The sequence below is a fragment of the Teleopsis dalmanni genome, chromosome 2 (genome assembly GCF_002237135.1).
Source record: "Teleopsis dalmanni isolate 2A chromosome 2, ASM223713v2, whole genome shotgun sequence".
Classification (NCBI taxonomy): domain Eukaryota; kingdom Metazoa; phylum Arthropoda; class Insecta; order Diptera; family Diopsidae; genus Teleopsis; species Teleopsis dalmanni.
Genome location: NC_051847.1, coordinates 119,886,923 through 119,906,276, shown reverse-complemented (window position 1 = coordinate 119,906,276; position 19,354 = coordinate 119,886,923). Strand labels below are relative to the sequence as shown.

Here is a 19,354-nt window from a genome sequence, read left to right as displayed (position 1 = left end):
GCAGACTTTGATTACAGTAGTTTTATTACAAGTTCATCCGTTGCGACTTCACTATTCAATTTTTATATTTGTATGTATTAATTTTATAAAATTTATTATTCTCAAAGGTTGCAGTAACGTGGTGACAAGTTCCCAACCCTTTTAAAATCTATTTTATGTATTTTATACAATAAAATCTATTGTATATACTGAAACTCATGTATATGAGACATGTAATTAACAACTATTCTTCACACTTCTAATATAATATATTATTAATATAGTACAAATTGTTAATTAAAACAAGGTTTAATTTTATATTACAATGTTATAATAAATAATATCTTAGTACCATTATTAATTGTTTATGCGGAAAGAAAACTTTTCACATCATCGACTGTTAACATTTTCTTTACATTTATACTAAATTTCGAACTTAACTCATTCCAACTGAATGAATATACATATATTAATGACTTAAATTTATTTTATTTTTTAAATACTAATAAAACCACATTATAACTCAACAATAACACAACTTAATATTTATTTTAATTTAATTTAAATTTTATTTTACATTTTAGACAGGAATATAATGTTATCACTTCATATGTAATATTTAATATTTTAACATACATTTAGTATTTCTGTTAAATTTAGGTAAACCGCCATCTAACGCATTTATTTGGGCAATGGACGTTCAAACAATTTAAATCATATGTTAGAATGAAATGACTATACTGCTACAACTTGTAGAACAGCTGTTTAGTTTTATTGTTTACGAAATGTACTTGTTGTTGCGAAACATCTGTTAAATGGTGTGCAGATGTGGAAATGTCAAAACACAAACCGAAAACGTAAAAACTGCGATAACAACGACGACATAAAATGTAAAGTAAAGCAAAGAATTTGTGAGTGAACGATTGTACTTTTCTTTAATTATTGAAATAATATCATAAGCAAAGTGCAAAAATTAAATAAAAATACTAACAGTGAATATATGGATGAAACAAAAGAATTCTCTAAACCATAGCTGGTGCAGTTTTCGGTGATAAATTACATCCATATGCATAGAACTTAAAATGTGTATAAAATATTGTAAACAATACTGCATTATTGATACAAAAACATGCAATTAAAAATGCGAAAACGTGTTTAAGCTTTAAATGCAAAAAACGTGCGTATAAAAAATTTGCTAAGCAGAATTCTGTTATCGCATTGAATAATTAAAACAAATCTATTTGAAATAAAAAAACAAAATATTATCTGCCATTAAACTTTAAATAAGGTAATTTCCTTTGTTCATTTTGTTCTAATAAACAATAATTAATATTTGTAATTTAAAAAATTGTAAAAAAACATATAGCAAATCACTTTTTTTTACTTTTTTATTGTACGTGGGCCTTTGTTCATTAATTCTTTTTATTATTGCTGTTGTGTTTGTTGTTGTTGGCATTTCTGCTCTGGCGGCAGAAAGCACCTTTGTTGGGGCTATGAATAACTTCTCTGTTATTTGGTGTAGTGTTGTTGTTGCTGTTACTTAAATTTCATGGATATTGCCAGGGCAGCATTCTTATTGGTCGCCAAAATAAATAAACAACAAAAAATTTAATACATTATTATGCTAAAATAATTTTTAAATAACTCACTTCACGTATATATTACTTTGTACGTTGGATTATTAACGTATATATAAAGGGAATGTAATAGTTTTAATTGTTATTACAGTACATTATTTGTGAACTGCATAACCCCAAAAGACTTCAACCCGAACTTTTGTTAATGAGCAAAAGTTTAAAAGAATTCAACAAGTAAATTACATACAAAACTGCCTAATTAAAAATGAAATTAGAAAAATATATAATTATCTGTTTAGTGAGTTTAAAGCTTATTTCATTGCGCTTAACGACTCATACATCAAAGCAAAATGCACCAGTGGCGCATTTAATAGTAGTAATAGTGGTAAGGCCTATAAGTCTCTACAAGCAGTCAAGTTAATTTAAAGCTTTTGAGATTAGTCCCATTCCCCGCTAAAACTATTTTTAGCTACTACATTCAATATTTCTCTTCTCTGGATTTACTCTTACTGACATGTCGCTGGTAATTTTAAAATGGGTGCACTAGCTAGATATAGTACTCCAGGAATATAAAAAATGTTAAATAGAATAGAATATGAACGATTACCAACATGTAGTCTTTTGAACATAAGTTGAATAGAGAAGAATCTAGCTATTTTTATGGATTGCTATATACAGATATCAACTATAGTACATCCAACCGCTTGGTGCAGTTGTGAAAAATCTCGACAAAGATTCTATTTTGCTATAATCTAGTACAGTGCAACGTAGACATGTCCGCAGACCGACCGCAGACAATGTCGGCAATGTGTTATAATACAATTATACAACCATGATACCGATTATGCTGCAAACTACAACTTTCGTTACACGAGACTGGAATTAAAATTAAAATTCGTTGTAAAATTACTTGAGCCCATGGAGATTTTACCTATTTAAAGCCAATTAGATTTGTAAAGTTTTGTGGTTATTCTTATTACCATTTATATAATATATAACAAATGATGTTATACTATTTTTTCAAAAACAGAAAAAAATTCTTGAAGACATAGAAGAAAAATAGAGGAATAGAACCCTCACCCTTTTCGATATTATGAGTACTCACCAGAATACATATTTAAACTCGTTAAAAACTACAATTCTATTTTTAACTTTGGCGAATATATTGGACTTTTAAATCTAATATTTAAGAAAAATCACTTGGTTAACAGATATAATTAAAATTACATCAAGACTATAACTAGATGTAATTATCAGTGTATTAACCAAGTAATCACGTCTACTAGAGAATAAAAGTGGATCAAATATTAACTTCAGCCAATAAATTAGTTATTACATCAAGTCTTTAAATTTTATCTTTAAAATGTCTATACACAAAATTTCAATCGATCAGTTATTCCACCTAATCATCAATTTCGATTTTTAGGAAGTCCATACGCTTTAGTCTACTTCTATAGAATTTCGATGTTCTAAATCAGGGCTGTCCAGACTAGATACGATCGCGGGCTAATATAAATAACTGTGCAGATTGGAGGACCGCAGAAACAAATACATACGTTCATAGTTGTCATTATACATACATTATAACATTATAAATACGGTTATAATATTACATTTAGTTTTATTAATTTATCAATTTAAATTCAATTTAAAAACAATGTAGTTCTACCAATATGCCGCAGTCCGCATGTGGCCCATGGGCCGTCCTTTGGACAGCCCTGTTCTAGATTATCAAAATTAAATTCAAAATTAAATAAATTTAAAATTTACTTATTTTTAAGAACATCACTATGGATTATGGGTAAGATTAGTAAAATGAAATATCCTTGTGGGACACCGAAAATAGAATCAAACATAGATTTAAAGTTAACAGTGTTCCAGAATAGGTCATATTATATTTCAAAACTCTTCCCCCTTCTGCTCACCCCTCCTGGATTAGGGCAACAACAACTGTTCCATTATGTTGTTCCTTGCAATTAAATTTATAATATTGGATGTAGAGTATTTAAATGAGTTTTAAAAAGTGGTACTGTATTCTAAAAATACGAAATCTACAGCTACATACAAGTCGATCGACTGCTGTATAATAATAATGGGATTTCTTGATTTGATGAAGGTAGAAATGACTAGGAATGAAATCAAATTACTGCCTACAAGTTGCTCAATATAACTTTTTTTAATAACTAATACCTACTCTTATAACTTTCTAGTTGTACGATACACTAATAAAAACCATAAAAAGAATGTCTATATTTAAATTTATTCTAAAAAATTTATAAATATTCAATCATTTAATATTATTCATTTAATTTACATTACAAAAAGGGCAACACTAGTCGTAGATCCATGTCTACTGAACCAATTAAAGTTCTATTAAATGAATGAAAATAGAAAAAATGGAATATTGAATAGAAAATAATATATAATAACATATAGAATATAATCAATATTTCAAAGAATATATATACACGATTATACATTAATACTCCTATATATATGCATATAAATGTATAATTTTTTAGAAACAAAAACAACATATGTATATAAGAAGCAAATAGCTTAGTCAGGTAAACAAACAAGCCCTCATTGCATTGGTGTTAGGTAATGATATTTTACCGTTAAGGGTTATTTTGGTCAAAAATGGGTACAAATCTGGAAACGAGTGTTCTTTTTCATTTTATTGGATTTACACGAGAGTTTTGTTTGTATTTAGCTGTCAAAAATGTTCATTTTGCATTGAAAGCAACAACAATTGACAGCTAAAATTACAAACAAAACTCTCGTGTGAATCCAGTATTACATAGAAGCAAGCGATCCTATGTAATAAGGGCAATTTTATTCGAAAAATAGGTTAAAATTTGTCCTAAACAAATGATGATAATAAATGTATAATATTGTTTGATTTGTATAAGATATATATCTTAAAAGTCTAATAGTCTAAGCTTCTTTTATATAATAACTAGTTAATATTAATACATTAAACAAAAGTTGAGTTCAAATACATTCAGCAAAAGTTGAATTCTAATTATCGGAATAGAAAGGATATTAATATACGTATTTTTGCTAATATGGATCATTTTTTCAACATTTTCAAATTTATCAGGCTACAATACTCTGACACTATGCAAAACAGTGTAAAATTTTGTAGGCTGGTGTAATTACATAAATAAATATATTTACAAGTAAACTCCACTAATATAAACCACTTATAATAAGCTTCATTCCTAATAATCAATTTAATTAAGCAGAATATTTCATTTTTTATTACAAGATTGCGTTTTTAAATAGTGATATCACCAGTGACGATTTTATACCTAACCAACATTCCTACTATATAATCAATTTAGTACTGCTTATTATCTGGAAAAAAAGACATATGAATATATTGAGCTTTAATCATTCTAACAATCTTGTATGTGTTAAAATAACATTTTATTTTTTGCCATTTCAAAAAAAATTATTCCAAATTATGCAATAATAATAAAACAAAAACAAAATAATTATAATAATAAATAATTACCTTTCTGCTATTATGTATACTCAGTATATTAAGTTTGCAAAAATGTTTGTACCACAGTAAAGAAGATGTAAAAGACTCATAGTCCAGCCATATATACATTTATATATATTACTAATCAGTAATGTAATGAGATGAATATATAAATATGTTTGATAGTACTCAAGTTGTGTTTTAAGCTTAAATTAAATGGAGCATTAAACAGTTTTTTTTGCAATATCCATATTTAGTGGAAAATCTTGTACTTCGCCAAAATCTTCAAAAAATGAAAGTCCCTAAAGTGATAAGTCGACGCCGGACAGAAGGAAAACAGATGGGATACACTTTCATTGTCCTCTGCCATTTTGCGGCAAGTATGGTTGAAAGGGAGATTTAGTCTCATAGCACGGTTACCTGAAATACAATCACCTGAAACCCATATAGTATTACCAACTTGAAAAAAATGTTTGCCGCGTTTTTCATGCTGTAAATTCCGACTACTTACTTTACATAAAATATATGGCTCTTAATTATTTTAATATGAAATTAAAAATAAAATTATAGTGTATTTATTAGTGCACTAGGTAAATGATATGCCAAAATAAAAAATTGGTTATATATACAACTAAAAAAATTGGTTAGCCTAATCATGAAAATCACTGCTATCATATTGTGATTACCTGTATAGAGGGTATTGAAGCTTCAGTAAAACCAAAGGTAACTTGTTTTTTTCTGTCTAATATCTGTCTAGCATGTACAGGTAGTAGTAGTACAAAATAGATGAAAACTGTGCTGTCAAAATATATTTTATTTGAAATAAGATGTCATAGTGAAAAGCTCAATGGATAGCTGTAAAGCATATTACAATTTAAGTAGATAATCTAAGTGATTTTGAAATTATGTGATATATATTTGTTTATAAATAATTTTAAAAACATTTTTCTAAAATAAAAACAAAGTGAAATAAAAATAATTCAAATCTTTAATAGTTGTATAAATAAAAAAAAAATACAAAAATTGTAAAAAATAAAATAAATTAAAATTTTTTTAAAAAGTATTTACTCTGAACTTTACCATAAATATTTGACCACCTGAAATTGTAAGGTAAACTCAACTTTTTTTAAATTTTGTGTTTATATATTATGTATACTAGCAATTAATTTTAATTTTATATTTATGTATATATATGTTTTAATTTATGATAAGACCAAAGTTTAATAACCTTCACTACTCAGATTTGTTATTTGTGGTTGCTATTTAGAAAATTAATGTAAATATTACATTAAGTATTTAAACTGAAATTGCCTGATTATGTTTTAATTTTTCAATATTCAAATCATTTCCGTAAATAAAAGCATTTGTAAATAAAAACATTTGTTTTTATATAAGCTAACTCATTAGTATTATCTTCTTCAATAGCAAAGTACATAGGTAGCATCTATGTGAACACATAAAGCTTACACTATATACATTGTATATGATTTAGTTTCATGTGGAATATAGGAAAATATTTTTTCTTCAAGTTGCATTCTTTACATTTCCCAGCAATGTTAATTTTCTGGTATATCCTATGCTTACAATATTATCTTTCTTCTGCACATTATTAAAAAACATTATTTTATTTTGCTTTTTGTTTAAAACGCCATTTCGATTTCTCGGGACTTAGCAATAAATTTTAGTGAAGTCAGATATTTTAAACAAATTTTTTCCTCTACGCTATATATAAGTCTACACAGTGGTCTATATATTGAAGACACACAAACCTCACAAGTTAACCTTGGAAAATACTTAACTCATACATTATAGGGACAGCATGTCTCACTAAAAATTTATCCACGAATCAGAGTGTTCAAACATTGATTTCAAATGCCTTAGTTATTAAAGAAGAAAAGCAAGACAGTAATCTAAAAATAGATTATAATTATATTATAATAATACAATTTATAGATGTAAAATTGTAAACTTTTACATTTACTTTTACATGAGTTGCATGCTTCACGAATGTAATCTTTCGGTATTTTTGGTCCATTTCTGAATAATGACTTTCTTTCTTTCTAAAAAATATCCACACTAGAATATTTTTTAGTCCTCTCCTTGCTCTCCAAAATGGCCCAAATGGAATAGTTCATCGGATTTGCATCTGGCGAATTTAAAAGTTTTCACCATTGTTTTCATGAAATAAAGTGTGGAACATGACCATTAATCAAAAATTAATCACACAAGCTTTCTGAGACCGGGACCGGTGCCGAGTCTTGTTGGAACGTTCATGGTCTATGACCGAAATGTTTGCGTGACCACGGCTCTAAGCAACTTCTAAAACGTTTTCCCGATAATAAATCACATTGACTTTGGAGAGTCACAGCTGCCTATATCATTATTTGAGATGGAATATTACTTCGGATAGCCATTCGAAGTCTCAAATTGATGGCATTGTGTTCAGTTAAATAAACACTATCATTTTACGTGTTTATGAACTGCTCAATGGGGAAATTTTTCTCATCAGAGAAGAACACAATGTTTGGAAATTCGAGTCTAACTATTCGTGGCTTTGGTGTAATATCTTGTGCCTTTTGGAACTTATAGGGCTTTACCTTTACCAATGCTTCGCTGGTGTATGACCAGTTCTTGGATTATTTGATTACCAATACAACGTGGACTTCGTTCAAATCGAGCTTTTACTCTTTAAACGATTTCAGTTGATGTTGCTGTTTTTTTTCGTCCACCACCATAGCGTTTGGCGATGCTGCCTGTACTATTATAACGATTTATGATATGATACACAAATATTGTATTCACTTTGCGATGTTTGAGCTCCCAAACAATAGCTGCTTGTGATATTCCAGCCAAACATAACGCAATGACGCTATTACGTGTAAATTCCAATTCGAATATCTTTTGTTCTATAAAAGTTAGACGCAAATGCTTGTGATAGCTTGTAAACATTATAAACAGCTCTCATTCATATGAATTTCATGTAGTTGGTAACACTTCAATCACCTAACCCTGTATATAACTTTATAATACTAATATCAATAAATTAAATTTGGAAAATTTTTAAATATAAATTTTGTGAAACGACTATATTGTACGGGAAAATATTTCTATTTTTATATGAACGATATTTAATTATACATAATCTATATACTAATGAGATTGATTCAAGTTCAGACTACCACTTGTTTCGGTCTCTGCAAAACTCTTCTAATGGTAGTTCCAGAAATTCAAAAATAAAATTAATTTAATGCTTAGCGGCTTATAGAACTTTTTGTTTTTTTCTGCATTTTTTTTAATCATTGTTAAATTTTTTAAAATAATTATAGTAATTTATGTATAAATTACATCATATATAATGTATATAACTAAGCAATACTTTTATAATCCACATCATCAGACATAGAACGTTTCCGTTATCATGATCTCAAGTTCAATACAAATTAAAGGAGAATTCGACAAAATGACCAAAGTCATATCATCCACAGTGACTGCAACCGTAAATTTAGATCAGTAGGATTATGGCTCCCGTATTTTGAGAATCAAACGATGTAATAGTGGACCTAAAGTTCAATAGAAATTAAAGGAGAATTCGATAATATGACCAAAGTCATATCGTCCACAGTGACTGCAACCGTAAATTAGATCGGTAGGAGTATGGCTCCCGTATTTTGAGATTCGAACTATATAATAAGATATCTTGACAAAGAAAACTTTATAAACTCTTTTGCTCTATAAAAAGCATCAATTTTTTTAATTATTAATGCATTTAAAAGAATGCATTTGAATTTTTAAAAAACAGGTCTCTCATGGCAAAGAAAAAAGTGCACTTACACCAAATATAATGTCTCTAGTCATTAATACTTATCGGTAATAAACTCTTCGAAAAACTAGATAACAATTTTAATTCATAATTAGAATAGGTAAAGGTTTGTATAGTCCTAAGAATCTTAAAATCATTTGCGATACTATTCACATTAATAAACGAATTAGACACTAAACCCACATAAACAACAAAGTCGTTCCAAGCGATATACTAATAGGTCCTCCTAGAAAATAGATAGACGTGTTAGATGACACCCACCCGATTAAAAAATGTATCTTTGAAATAACAATTATCTTATTATTATTTTAATTACTATTACGAGTAGAAGCTTAAGTGAACTCCAAGCTCATAAACTAATCGTTAAGAATATATAGTTGAGTTTTTGCAAATGTAACCAAAATAATAAAATTGTTATTGAAACAAAACTGATAGTAGAATAACAAAATAAGGAAACTATTTGAAGTAATCTCGATTTATTCTGGAACAGAAATAGCTAATCGCATTGATTAAGTTGAACAAACAACGAACACACACCTTACACATTTGTACTCATTGAGTTCACTTCGTATTTTGATTAATTCATTAACATAAATTCTTATCAATTTCTAGTTTAAAAGAATTTTATAAATACGAAAAAAAAAACACCCAGAACGAATTTAGTCCAAAAAAAGTGTTTAATTTCTTTGCTCGTATCAATTTCCTGACCATTGAACCAGAGATTGCAGCTCAAAACTATTTTAATCAGTCTCTGAGCAATTACCAGAAGGGGCGAATTTATTTACGCTGCTTTCGATTTTAATTGTCGTATTTGTAATCAGTTCTTATACGTTGGGGAAATACGGGTATGAACTCGGATGGTTTAGAGTTCTGAACTTTTATAGCAGTGCTCAATTTAATCTAATTTCTCGTTTATCACGTTTTGCTTGCGTTGTGCTTGCGTTCCGCTCGGTTACTTCAGTGGCGCAATTAAAAGATTTTATAAACACAACTTTTGCAAAACGCGCTTATGGGTGTTACAGATACCAGTACGCTGAATATCGGATTAGCAATAATTTATGCAAGGCGATTATCGGTTATCGATTGCTTATCTTATCCATGTTATGTATTACTTTCAGACCAAAGCAACTTTCTGAACTCTTTCGTTCATAAATTTTTTGCTGTGCTTCAGTTCGAAAAATAATTTGTTCTTTTCAATTTTAATGCCTTAGTGATAACTGTGAATTAATTAAAATTAATAAGTAAACATTTATTAAATAGTTACTTAAATAAACAAAAGGTACAAACAATAAAAAATAAAAATAAATATTAACATAAATGTTTTGATATATAAAATACACTCCATCCACAATTAAAAAATTTTTTTTTGTAAATCCTTGCTTGGTGATTTACGAGGGCTGTTTGATAATTAAGTGATAAATAAATTGGTATGTCTACTTTGGTGGTTGAATAAAATGGTGACACTTCCTGAGTCTAATTCGTGTTTTCGTACCATTCTGCTGCAAGATTCACATAATTCTCCTATTGTTAGTCAAGGCAGCATATAAGATCCAGACTGTAACGAACATTTACAGGTAATGGTACCTGCAAAAGTTCGTTCATTCGCAAGCGTTCGCTTTGGTGTGGATGGACCTTAAGATTCGTTGAAATTAATTATCGCTAGAGAATTTCCACTTTCTGATTATTTTCGTCAATAGATCCAGCATTCCTGTTAATTAGCTATAAGGACGATTCACGTCTATAATTGCTAACTAAGAAAGTATTTAGGTATAATGTTTGTTTGATATTGCAACCCGGGTATGAGTCTTATATATTGCATGATTTTTCCAACTACAATCTGCTATTTGGATGTATTGAGTATTAATGTTTAACCACATCAACAATTTTGCACACCATATCTACAGGAGTTTCTTGCTTGGTAGATCATTCTCTCGCTAATTCATCGGCTATTTCGGATTTGTTAATGTTCCGATATCAGAGAACCGATATTATAGTAACATTATGTACTTCGCTTAAGATAGTCAAGCTTTCTTGTCTTTGTTACACTAAGTGAAAGGTTATCATAACTGAATTGAAGATCTGTATTTGCAATTTGATTATTCTACTTGTATTCCAATTGTTTTACACCTTCTGAAAAATACGATTCTTCGATGTCTAAAATATTTATCAGTTATAGAGACTATATTAATATTCAATTAAAATTTCTTTCAAACATACCTTTCTTCATATTTCGAATACAAATCAAAGGGATCTAAATAAGATATGTACTGTAGATCCGACAACTTTATCATACAGTAGTTGCAATTGCTGTTGAATAAGCTGATTTAGTAATAAAGTAATTTATAGATTCATAATACATGAATCTACCTAAATTTAGACTCACTATATTATTGAGAACAGTTATTGTAACATTGGCAAACATAAACAATATTAATATTAACAAATAGTTAGAGAGGAAATAAGGTAAAGGAATGGAAAGGAATGAATTGCCATCCCTTTTGATTTAAATTTATGAACTGAAAATCCTTTATTTTTGATCTCCATGGATAATGGCTTACTAAGAATTTTCTAGTTTAGTTATTAGGGTGATTTAATAATCTAAATCTATAATTTTGATTATTATTTGAATTTTTCAATTATCTCCTTTATCATATCGATCCTTAACTAAATGTGCATATTAATGTTTTCTACATACTATGAAACTCTTCAACTACTTCTTAATGTTTCTGATTGTAATCTTCGGACTCTGCCTAAAATTAATTTAGAAACAGTTCCCAAACGTTGCATCGCATACGTCCACCACGGTTTTATCATTACATTAAATAGAAACATTTTATTATCTAGACTAAGTTTGAATTTAGTACCAATTCAATTAAGATTAGAAATGTTCAGCTTTACTTTTATTAGTTTTTTATTTTTATTAACCAAATTTATAAAAGAACATCGTCACCTTTTAGAGCAAGCTCTTCAAGAGAACTCTACTGTTATGACAGCTTAATTTTTCTAAAACCTGTATTGATTTATTATACTTAAAACAATCTAAACAAGCTTTTGAGTACCGAAACTATATAAAAAAGAGATAAACAAAATGAATAAAAATATTAAAAATTTGCTTTACAGTTATTATAACTGACTTATCAAACACCCCTTGTATACAATCTTATTAGCCACTACAATATTTTTATTCTTGCTTTTGTTGAACATTTACTTAGTGCCTTACCAATTCTTATAATCAATTATTATTATTAAATAATAGGCTATGAATGCACCTAGACCTAAAAGATCTATTGTGCACCTAAAGGCCTAAAACAATACTAGACTATTTATAAATCTCGTAATTTCTGTGGGCTTAATTTTACCTATTTGATTTGGGACTAAGATCCCGCTTTCAAGGTTATCGAGTCTACGTCTTGTCGCCGCTGGGCAGTTACGTAGATTATATTCTGATGTTTCCTTCTCCTCATAATAGAGTCGACAGGAGTCACATTCTATCGAACCTATAATCTGTATGTGATAATTAAGTCTACAGTGTCCTCTAAGAAATTCAGTTTAGATTTTAATATCGTTTCTGCTAAGGTTAAGGATAGCGTCAACTTTGACGTGTTCAGGATCAGTGAATCTTCTTAAAGGCCGCATACCTGTTTGGGCTCTCCAGTGTTCAAAAAGATTTTGTTTCTCCCGTTCACATAATAAAATACTTGTGAAGCTATTTGTTACGCCGCAGAAGGGCTCTGGACCAATTAAAGGAGTAAATGCACCCTTCTTTGCTAGTGAGTCTGCTATTTTATTGCCCTCATGCCCTTCATGTCCCGGTACCCACATAAGAGCAACATAGTTCCTCGATGCTAGGGTATTGAGAAGTTGAAAGCATTCCCAGAACAAGTTTGATGTACTCAATTATACTCAATAAAATACTCAATTTTCATTGGAGTGAAGAGTGCCACTTATTCGACGATATCTACGACTGGTAACTTCGGAAAGTAAGCCAATTTGCTATTTATATGAACAACTTCAGTTTGAAAAAAAAAACAAAATTTATAATTTGTTATTAAAATATATTAATTAAATAATAAACAAAATTATCAGAGCAAGAACGCTGATAAATTGCTGATATCATGTTTTAATATCATGATGTTTTAATATTAATGCTCACGTTTTTTGAAATGAAAATATAACCCTATATCTAAATAAATACAATGTTCTCAACTCTCTAATTATTTTCGTTGTATCGATTTATTATATTGCATTTGTATTATATATTATTCTACCGATATATCTTTTACCTTTGACAAAAATACAGGTACTTCATTTCAATAAGATTACACTAGTTTACAAATAATTAAAAGTTTTGTTTTCCAAAGACGGGACTTATATTTTCTATAGGGAAATTTTCCGTAGAACTCGAAAATCATAACGATTTTTTTTTCCTGTGTACCGTTTTCGAGATATTGGCAAAAAACCGTTATTTTGACTTTTCTCAAAACATCACCCTGCATATTCCCCCATAGCTTTTTTCCTGAAGTTATCTCAGTAATGTGTCAGTAATATATCATATTAAAGGTAAAACTTATACCAATATTTTGAGTTACATAACGTTAATGTAACTTACTTAGTTTCGCTACTATAGCTAAAAATGTACAGATGAAAAATGTTTTTTTTACGCTTTTTTCAACTTTTTCGATTTTCAAGGTGATGGGACTCCCACAAAAATATTAAAAAAAATTTTTTTTTTTAATTAATATTAAAGACTGTTTTAGTACAAACATTTTGAGTGGCTTAACATAAAAATCGAATAAAAATTTCAGAAGTTATTAGCCATTTGCCAAATTTGCCCAAAATAGTAGTTTTTATTAACAAGTCAGAAAATTCATTTTTTCGAATTTCGAAATTCGTGCTTAAACGAAGTCCATGCTTTTAACTCTTCTTTATTCAACACATTATTAAATTTTTCGTCCTTCATCAGTTTTCTTATTTGTGGTCCAACAAAGATACCTTCTTTAATTTTTGCAAAAGAAATGCAGGGGAAGAGATTTGTAAGATATTCGAAAGCAGTTTCCCTATAAATTTCCCTATAGAAAATATAAGTCTCGTCTTTAGAAATTTTTGGCTGTAAACTAGTGTTATTAGTACAATAAAGCACAAATCGGCTGTGACTCAGTTTTCTTTACATAATTTGCTTTTGAAAATGTATCTGAAATAAGATAAAAAAAGATACATTTTTTATTATTATTCTCACTATCACCCCACTATTCACACCATCTTTATTATATATTATTATTTATAAATGTTATTAGCATTTAATTAAAAATATCTGTCTATTATAAAGTTAAATATATATTTATATACCTATATGTCAGTAATTAAATTTAATAAAAATAACTAGTTTTACGTGGTATATGATCACCTTTTTACTTCAGCCAAAGGTGCTCATAAAACAATACAGGAGGGTATTACCTTATCTGTTCAATATCACGACATTAATCTAAACACATTTCGAAATAGAAAAGGTTTAAAGTACGCAACTGATACTATCGAAAATTATAATTAAACAATCGGATTGAAATTCCAAATATTGTTTGTATTTAAAATTACTGAACCATTAACTTTGGGTCCAGAATTACCAAATTTTATATTTCACTTCATAATTATGATTATTATTAATAATAATAAGTAAAATTTATTTTTACAGTTTATTTTCGCGAAACTTCACCATAAATTATTTACTTTATAAAAGGAAAAGAGAATGACGAATGTACAAAGCAAGTTTCTGACTCCAGTGCTATGCACCTGCCAAGAATTTCAACATCCATGGACCAAACATTGTGCAAATGCTTCAGCTGGTCTGCTACTAGCATCAATACCATATTGCCTGCGCGTATATACAATGGTATATATGGTAAGTATGATAACATATGTACCAACAACGAACTCATAAAACTTATTAAATTCTTACCTTTAACAGATATCGCTTATGATGCGACATCGCATACCTAAAAGAGACGATCTCATTAAGACAATACGTGGGATCTTGCAATCCACAGCCTTTCTATGTACAAATGCCTTTTCGTTCATATTATATAATTGCTTTATACGTTATCTGCTGGGTGGCTATTACTGGCTTACAGTGTCATTTGTGCCCGCATTTTTCGCCAGCTTTACAGCACTTTTAGTTGAACGTCCAGAGCGGCGCTCTTTGCTCACGTTATACGTTGCAAATGTAGCGACAGAGACTATTTGGAATATGGCTGAGTCACGTGGTCTCGTGCGCTCTATACCACATGGACAAACACTTATATTCGGTGTTAGCATATCAATATTACTTTATCTATATCGATTAGGTTTACATAAAACCAGTTGTAAAGACTCAATATTTAATATATTACGTATATTTGTGGGAAAACCAGAAGAGGGACCAAGAACAATAGCAGAAGCTAAGCCTGAAACAAGTACAACGCAATCGAGAACACCGCTCAATTTAACTACAATAAATGGCATAGTACAAGCTTATGGACGTTTTATTGATACGCTTAAGAGTAAACACAAATCATGTCCACATAAGGAGAGCTGTATCAGTTATGCTGCATTCGGTGGACTGAAGCCTTTCATTGGTGGTATTAGCTTACAAGTAGCCCTAAAACTTATAATGAATATCAAGAAAATTGTACAAAACAGAATGAACTGGCGTAAGAGTATATTTAATCGGGAGACGCTGAAATTGGGAATCTTTCTGGGCAGCTTCTCTTTATTGTATAAGGTAAATTTTTGGTTAAACTATATTTAAGTAGTACTCTATATGTATAAATACATATATATTTGCTAGTAGAAATAGCAATTTTTGAACTATTTTTTAACTAAGTTATCTACATGCCTTCCTCTAAATGTTGTTACTAGTTGTGTTAGTGTAAACAGTACAAAGATTATATGTACTAGTTGGCAGTACATATCGTGTGTAATTTTTTTTGTTAATGTTATTAACGTGAAATGTTAAAACTTGTAAATTTAGATATCATAAAAAGTAAGCTATATCAACATATAACGTAGTGGAAAAAATTGTTCAAAATAGCTGATGCTATTAAAATACGTTGTCAATTCGGCGTGCTTTGGAAACTGGGTTTGGAGTTTACAATAAGCCATATATATTAATAGATAACTATAATAGATAATAGACAACTACTTAAAGTCTTAAATTCGTTTTTCTCAAAATCTATTTTGATAAAATTTACAAATACTAAAACATGAAATAAAATTATGCACCAATTTTAATATCAATAATATTTGAAAACCCTGCTTATACGATATTTATTTCGAAAAAAATTATTTGTGTAACATTGCTAAGCAATATATATCTTCAAATGATTTATTCCTCTGGTTTCATAGTTATTTATTAGATATCATTAAAGTATCAAAGTAAACTTGGAAAAGGAATCAGGAAGCATTTACAAAGTCAATATTCCTAACCGTTGATAGTCGGTTCCCTGAAATGAAACTATAACTCTTTTCGCACGATTATCTTTAATATTCACGACTCTATACATATATTTTCATTTGAAACATTGTCACGAAATATTGTATTTTAATAGAGCTGATTTATGGGATCAGCACACAAATTATTTCAAAAACTGGTTAAAGTTTAGCTAAGAATCATCGAACTTATCACGTCTGAAAATTTGCCAGTTTGGTATTATTCTTTTTGTATACCATAAGTGCCCTTATACCCAGTAGCTACAAAACTCGTAAATTCGTGACCAAAGACCAAGCAGCTACCCACCACTAACATTCTCTTTATTGTGTAACTCTTCCACTGCTTGCACAAATTTAATACTAATTCACCTGTAACTCTCAGCGTCCACTAATCACCCCATATATTTCTTTTTTCTCTTCAAAAAATGGGTTATAGATTGTCCCCAATAGTAATAACATATCTTTGGGTCAGGTATTTGTTTAAGACTCAGACGGCAGACTTTAAATCTAGTATTTTTTTACTAATAGCATATGGCTGAGCAGTTATATTATAAAATAATTAGAACCTGTATTGTAAATATCATGAATTGGAAAAAAAAATATTACATTACAAATAATACACGCATTTACGTTTTAACTTAATTCAAATGTATTAATTTTATTTATTCACACTTTCTTTTAAGTCTGTCTCTTGCTTACTAAGGCGCACTTTTGGTAAAGATGATCCACTTTTTGCTATACCAGCTGGTCTTATAGGCAGTATAGCCTTTACACAATATCCCGACGTCACAGTTGCGTTATATGTTATGTGGAAAACGTTACAAGTAAGTTCGGAACAGTGAAGAATTCTATTATACTACAATAATTTTTGGTAATCTTCACTCTATTTTAGATCGTTTATAATTACGGAATTGAGAAAAAGGTTCTCCCTAAAGTACCTGGATTTAAAATATTATTATATTCTTTCTGCACTGCTGTACTATTTCATGCCGGCGTATTAGAACCTAAGAATCTGCGTTCAAGCTACTTTAAATTCTTACAAGCTATATCTGGAGAGAGGTTGGTACCCATACACTACAATTAGATTTGTTTATCATAACTAATCATATCTTCATTCATTATTTTGCCATGGTTTAGCCTTAATTAATTATAATTATTGCTTAATTAAGTTGCTTGATTAAGTTATCTTATTTATTATATTTTTAATATATTGGAGAAGTTATAATATTTTTTAAATATAATTTTTTGGATTAATTTTTAGACTTAGTAACTTCAATCTGGCACCATTTGACGTTTACGGAAATAACTCACATCAAAATGCGAGGGAGGTCATCAAGAATTTAAACATTGTTACCAAATCGAATTTACCAAAATTCGCCATGACCTCATAAAAAATATCTAGGGGCTACTTTAGCTCTAAACGAAATTAACTTAGTTAAATTAACTACATAATATAAAGTAAATATTAAATTTTTTGTATTAATGTATTTGTACATAATTAATTGCGTTAATATGTAATCTTTGCACTTGGACGAAATTAGAGTTGAATTTTGCAAAAATTGGGTTTATGGGGATTAAAGGTTTATGGACCGTAGAACTATGTTATTAACTATGTACGTACATAGTTAATATGGTTTAGAAAGTAAATATTTGCATACGATATATAAAAGTATGTTCCTTTATATGGATTGTTTATATTTGTCCATGTGTGCAAATTATGTATATATCAATTATATTAAATTTTAGTTTAAAGAGATTGCTGTCATATGTCGTGAATTTAAATTTTTCTTAATTGTATTATTAAAATTCAACTTAAATTTTTTTAATTGTAAACACATATATATTTTTTTACTTCATACGAACACTGAAATTATCACAATGACTACACATGTATAATAAATGAAATTAAAAAATTATTCTAAAAGTTTTTTATATTTGTAACGTATGTTCTACTGAACTTGAAAATAATTTTTATATTTTGTATTACATATTATGAGATGACTAGGTAAGTGGGGTTAAGAGTGTCAAAGTCGGTTCTAACTTGTTGATAATCACATCGCAAAGTAATAGCAGAATAAACTTATTATCTTGTATAATATTGAAGACTTAGTATAGTATCGATGACAGCTAACCACGCACGATAGCGATGCAGTGTCTTCTTCGAATTCTATTGAACATAGCAGCAAGATATTTAATAAGCCTCTCTCTAAAATCAAGAACTGCGGCTGGTTCAATTGAAGTTAGAATATCGCCAATAACTAAACTGGTAGTTGTCAAATATAAATTCGTCTATTTGAAAAGTTTCCCACAATTGCACCGGTTTTGACCTTCTTAACTTATGGTACCGATCGATCTCGCAAGATTTGCTTACTTTGAGTCGAACATATTTCATACTACTCCACAAATTTGTCATATAATCCACATATCTCTTCGAGTTTTAATAACAACAATAATATTGATAGTTCAGGGAATAGCTGAATCCTCGAGTCATCTTTCTACTATTATCAATCCTGCATCAAAAGTCGAAACCACCTAAAATAGAGATATGGGTTCAACAACCATAAAAAACACATTAACAATAGAAAGCTGTAACTCTATTGAATATTAGGCCTGTTTCACGAGCTACTCATAGTAAAACTCAAGTAAAATTTACACGAAAATTTGCTGGTGGAAGGCACTTGTGTATACACAGCGTTACTCAAAGTAACTACGAGTAGCTCGTGGAACAGGCCTATTATCTCACTCAGTTGATGTTTACCTTAATAATTGATAACTGATTAAGAAGATTAGTAGCAAATTTAAAAAGTTTGATATTTTAATATGTGAATGTAATTGTCATTATTTTTTTACAATAGAATTGTTAAACTTTCTTTGGCTATGACGTTGTCATTCCTATCATTAAATTTATTTATTCCTCAGATATCTTCATTTGAGATTTAAGAAGGAAGATACCTTAGAAATAGACCAAATAGACCATATATTATGCACTTGCAGCAATGAACGAAAATAAACTGTAAAGTACAAAAC

At 29.0% G+C, this 19,354-nt stretch overlaps 1 protein-coding gene across 2 annotated transcripts; it reads left to right on the top strand.

The window, feature by feature from the left end:
- Positions 1 to 801: 801 nt before the first annotated feature.
- On the top strand, positions 802 to 18,034 carry LOC119676096 (transmembrane protein 135-like). 2 transcript variants are annotated; one of them, XM_038087325.1, is made up of 6 exons: positions 802 to 1,267; positions 14,556 to 14,762; positions 14,829 to 15,620; positions 17,011 to 17,151; positions 17,220 to 17,386; positions 17,589 to 18,034. In XM_038087325.1, exons 2-6 carry the CDS (start codon positions 14,610 to 14,612, stop codon positions 17,716 to 17,718), a joined length of 1,383 nt encoding a protein of 460 aa, XP_037943253.1. In that variant the 5' UTR covers positions 802 to 1,267; positions 14,556 to 14,609; the 3' UTR covers positions 17,719 to 18,034. The 2 variants fall into 2 exon arrangements, with proteins under 2 accessions (XP_037943253.1, XP_037943252.1); XM_038087324.1 differs by lacking the exon at positions 802 to 1,267 and adding an exon at positions 6,089 to 6,156.
- The last annotated feature ends 1,320 nt before the right edge of the window (positions 18,035 to 19,354 follow it).

What these genes read in the sequence shown, in the direction of transcription:
- LOC119676096 (XM_038087325.1), top strand. Translation starts at nt 14,610, where the DNA reads ATGACGAATGTACAAAGCAAGTTTCTGACTCCAGTGCTATGCACCTGC. An exon ending in TATATACAATGGTATATATG is followed by an intron (nt 14,763 to 14,828) that starts GTAAGTATGATA and finishes TACCTTTAACAG; the next exon opens with ATATCGCTTATGATGCGACA. An exon ending in GCTTCTCTTTATTGTATAAG is followed by an intron (nt 15,621 to 17,010) that starts GTAAATTTTTGG and finishes CTTTCTTTTAAG; the next exon opens with TCTGTCTCTTGCTTACTAAG.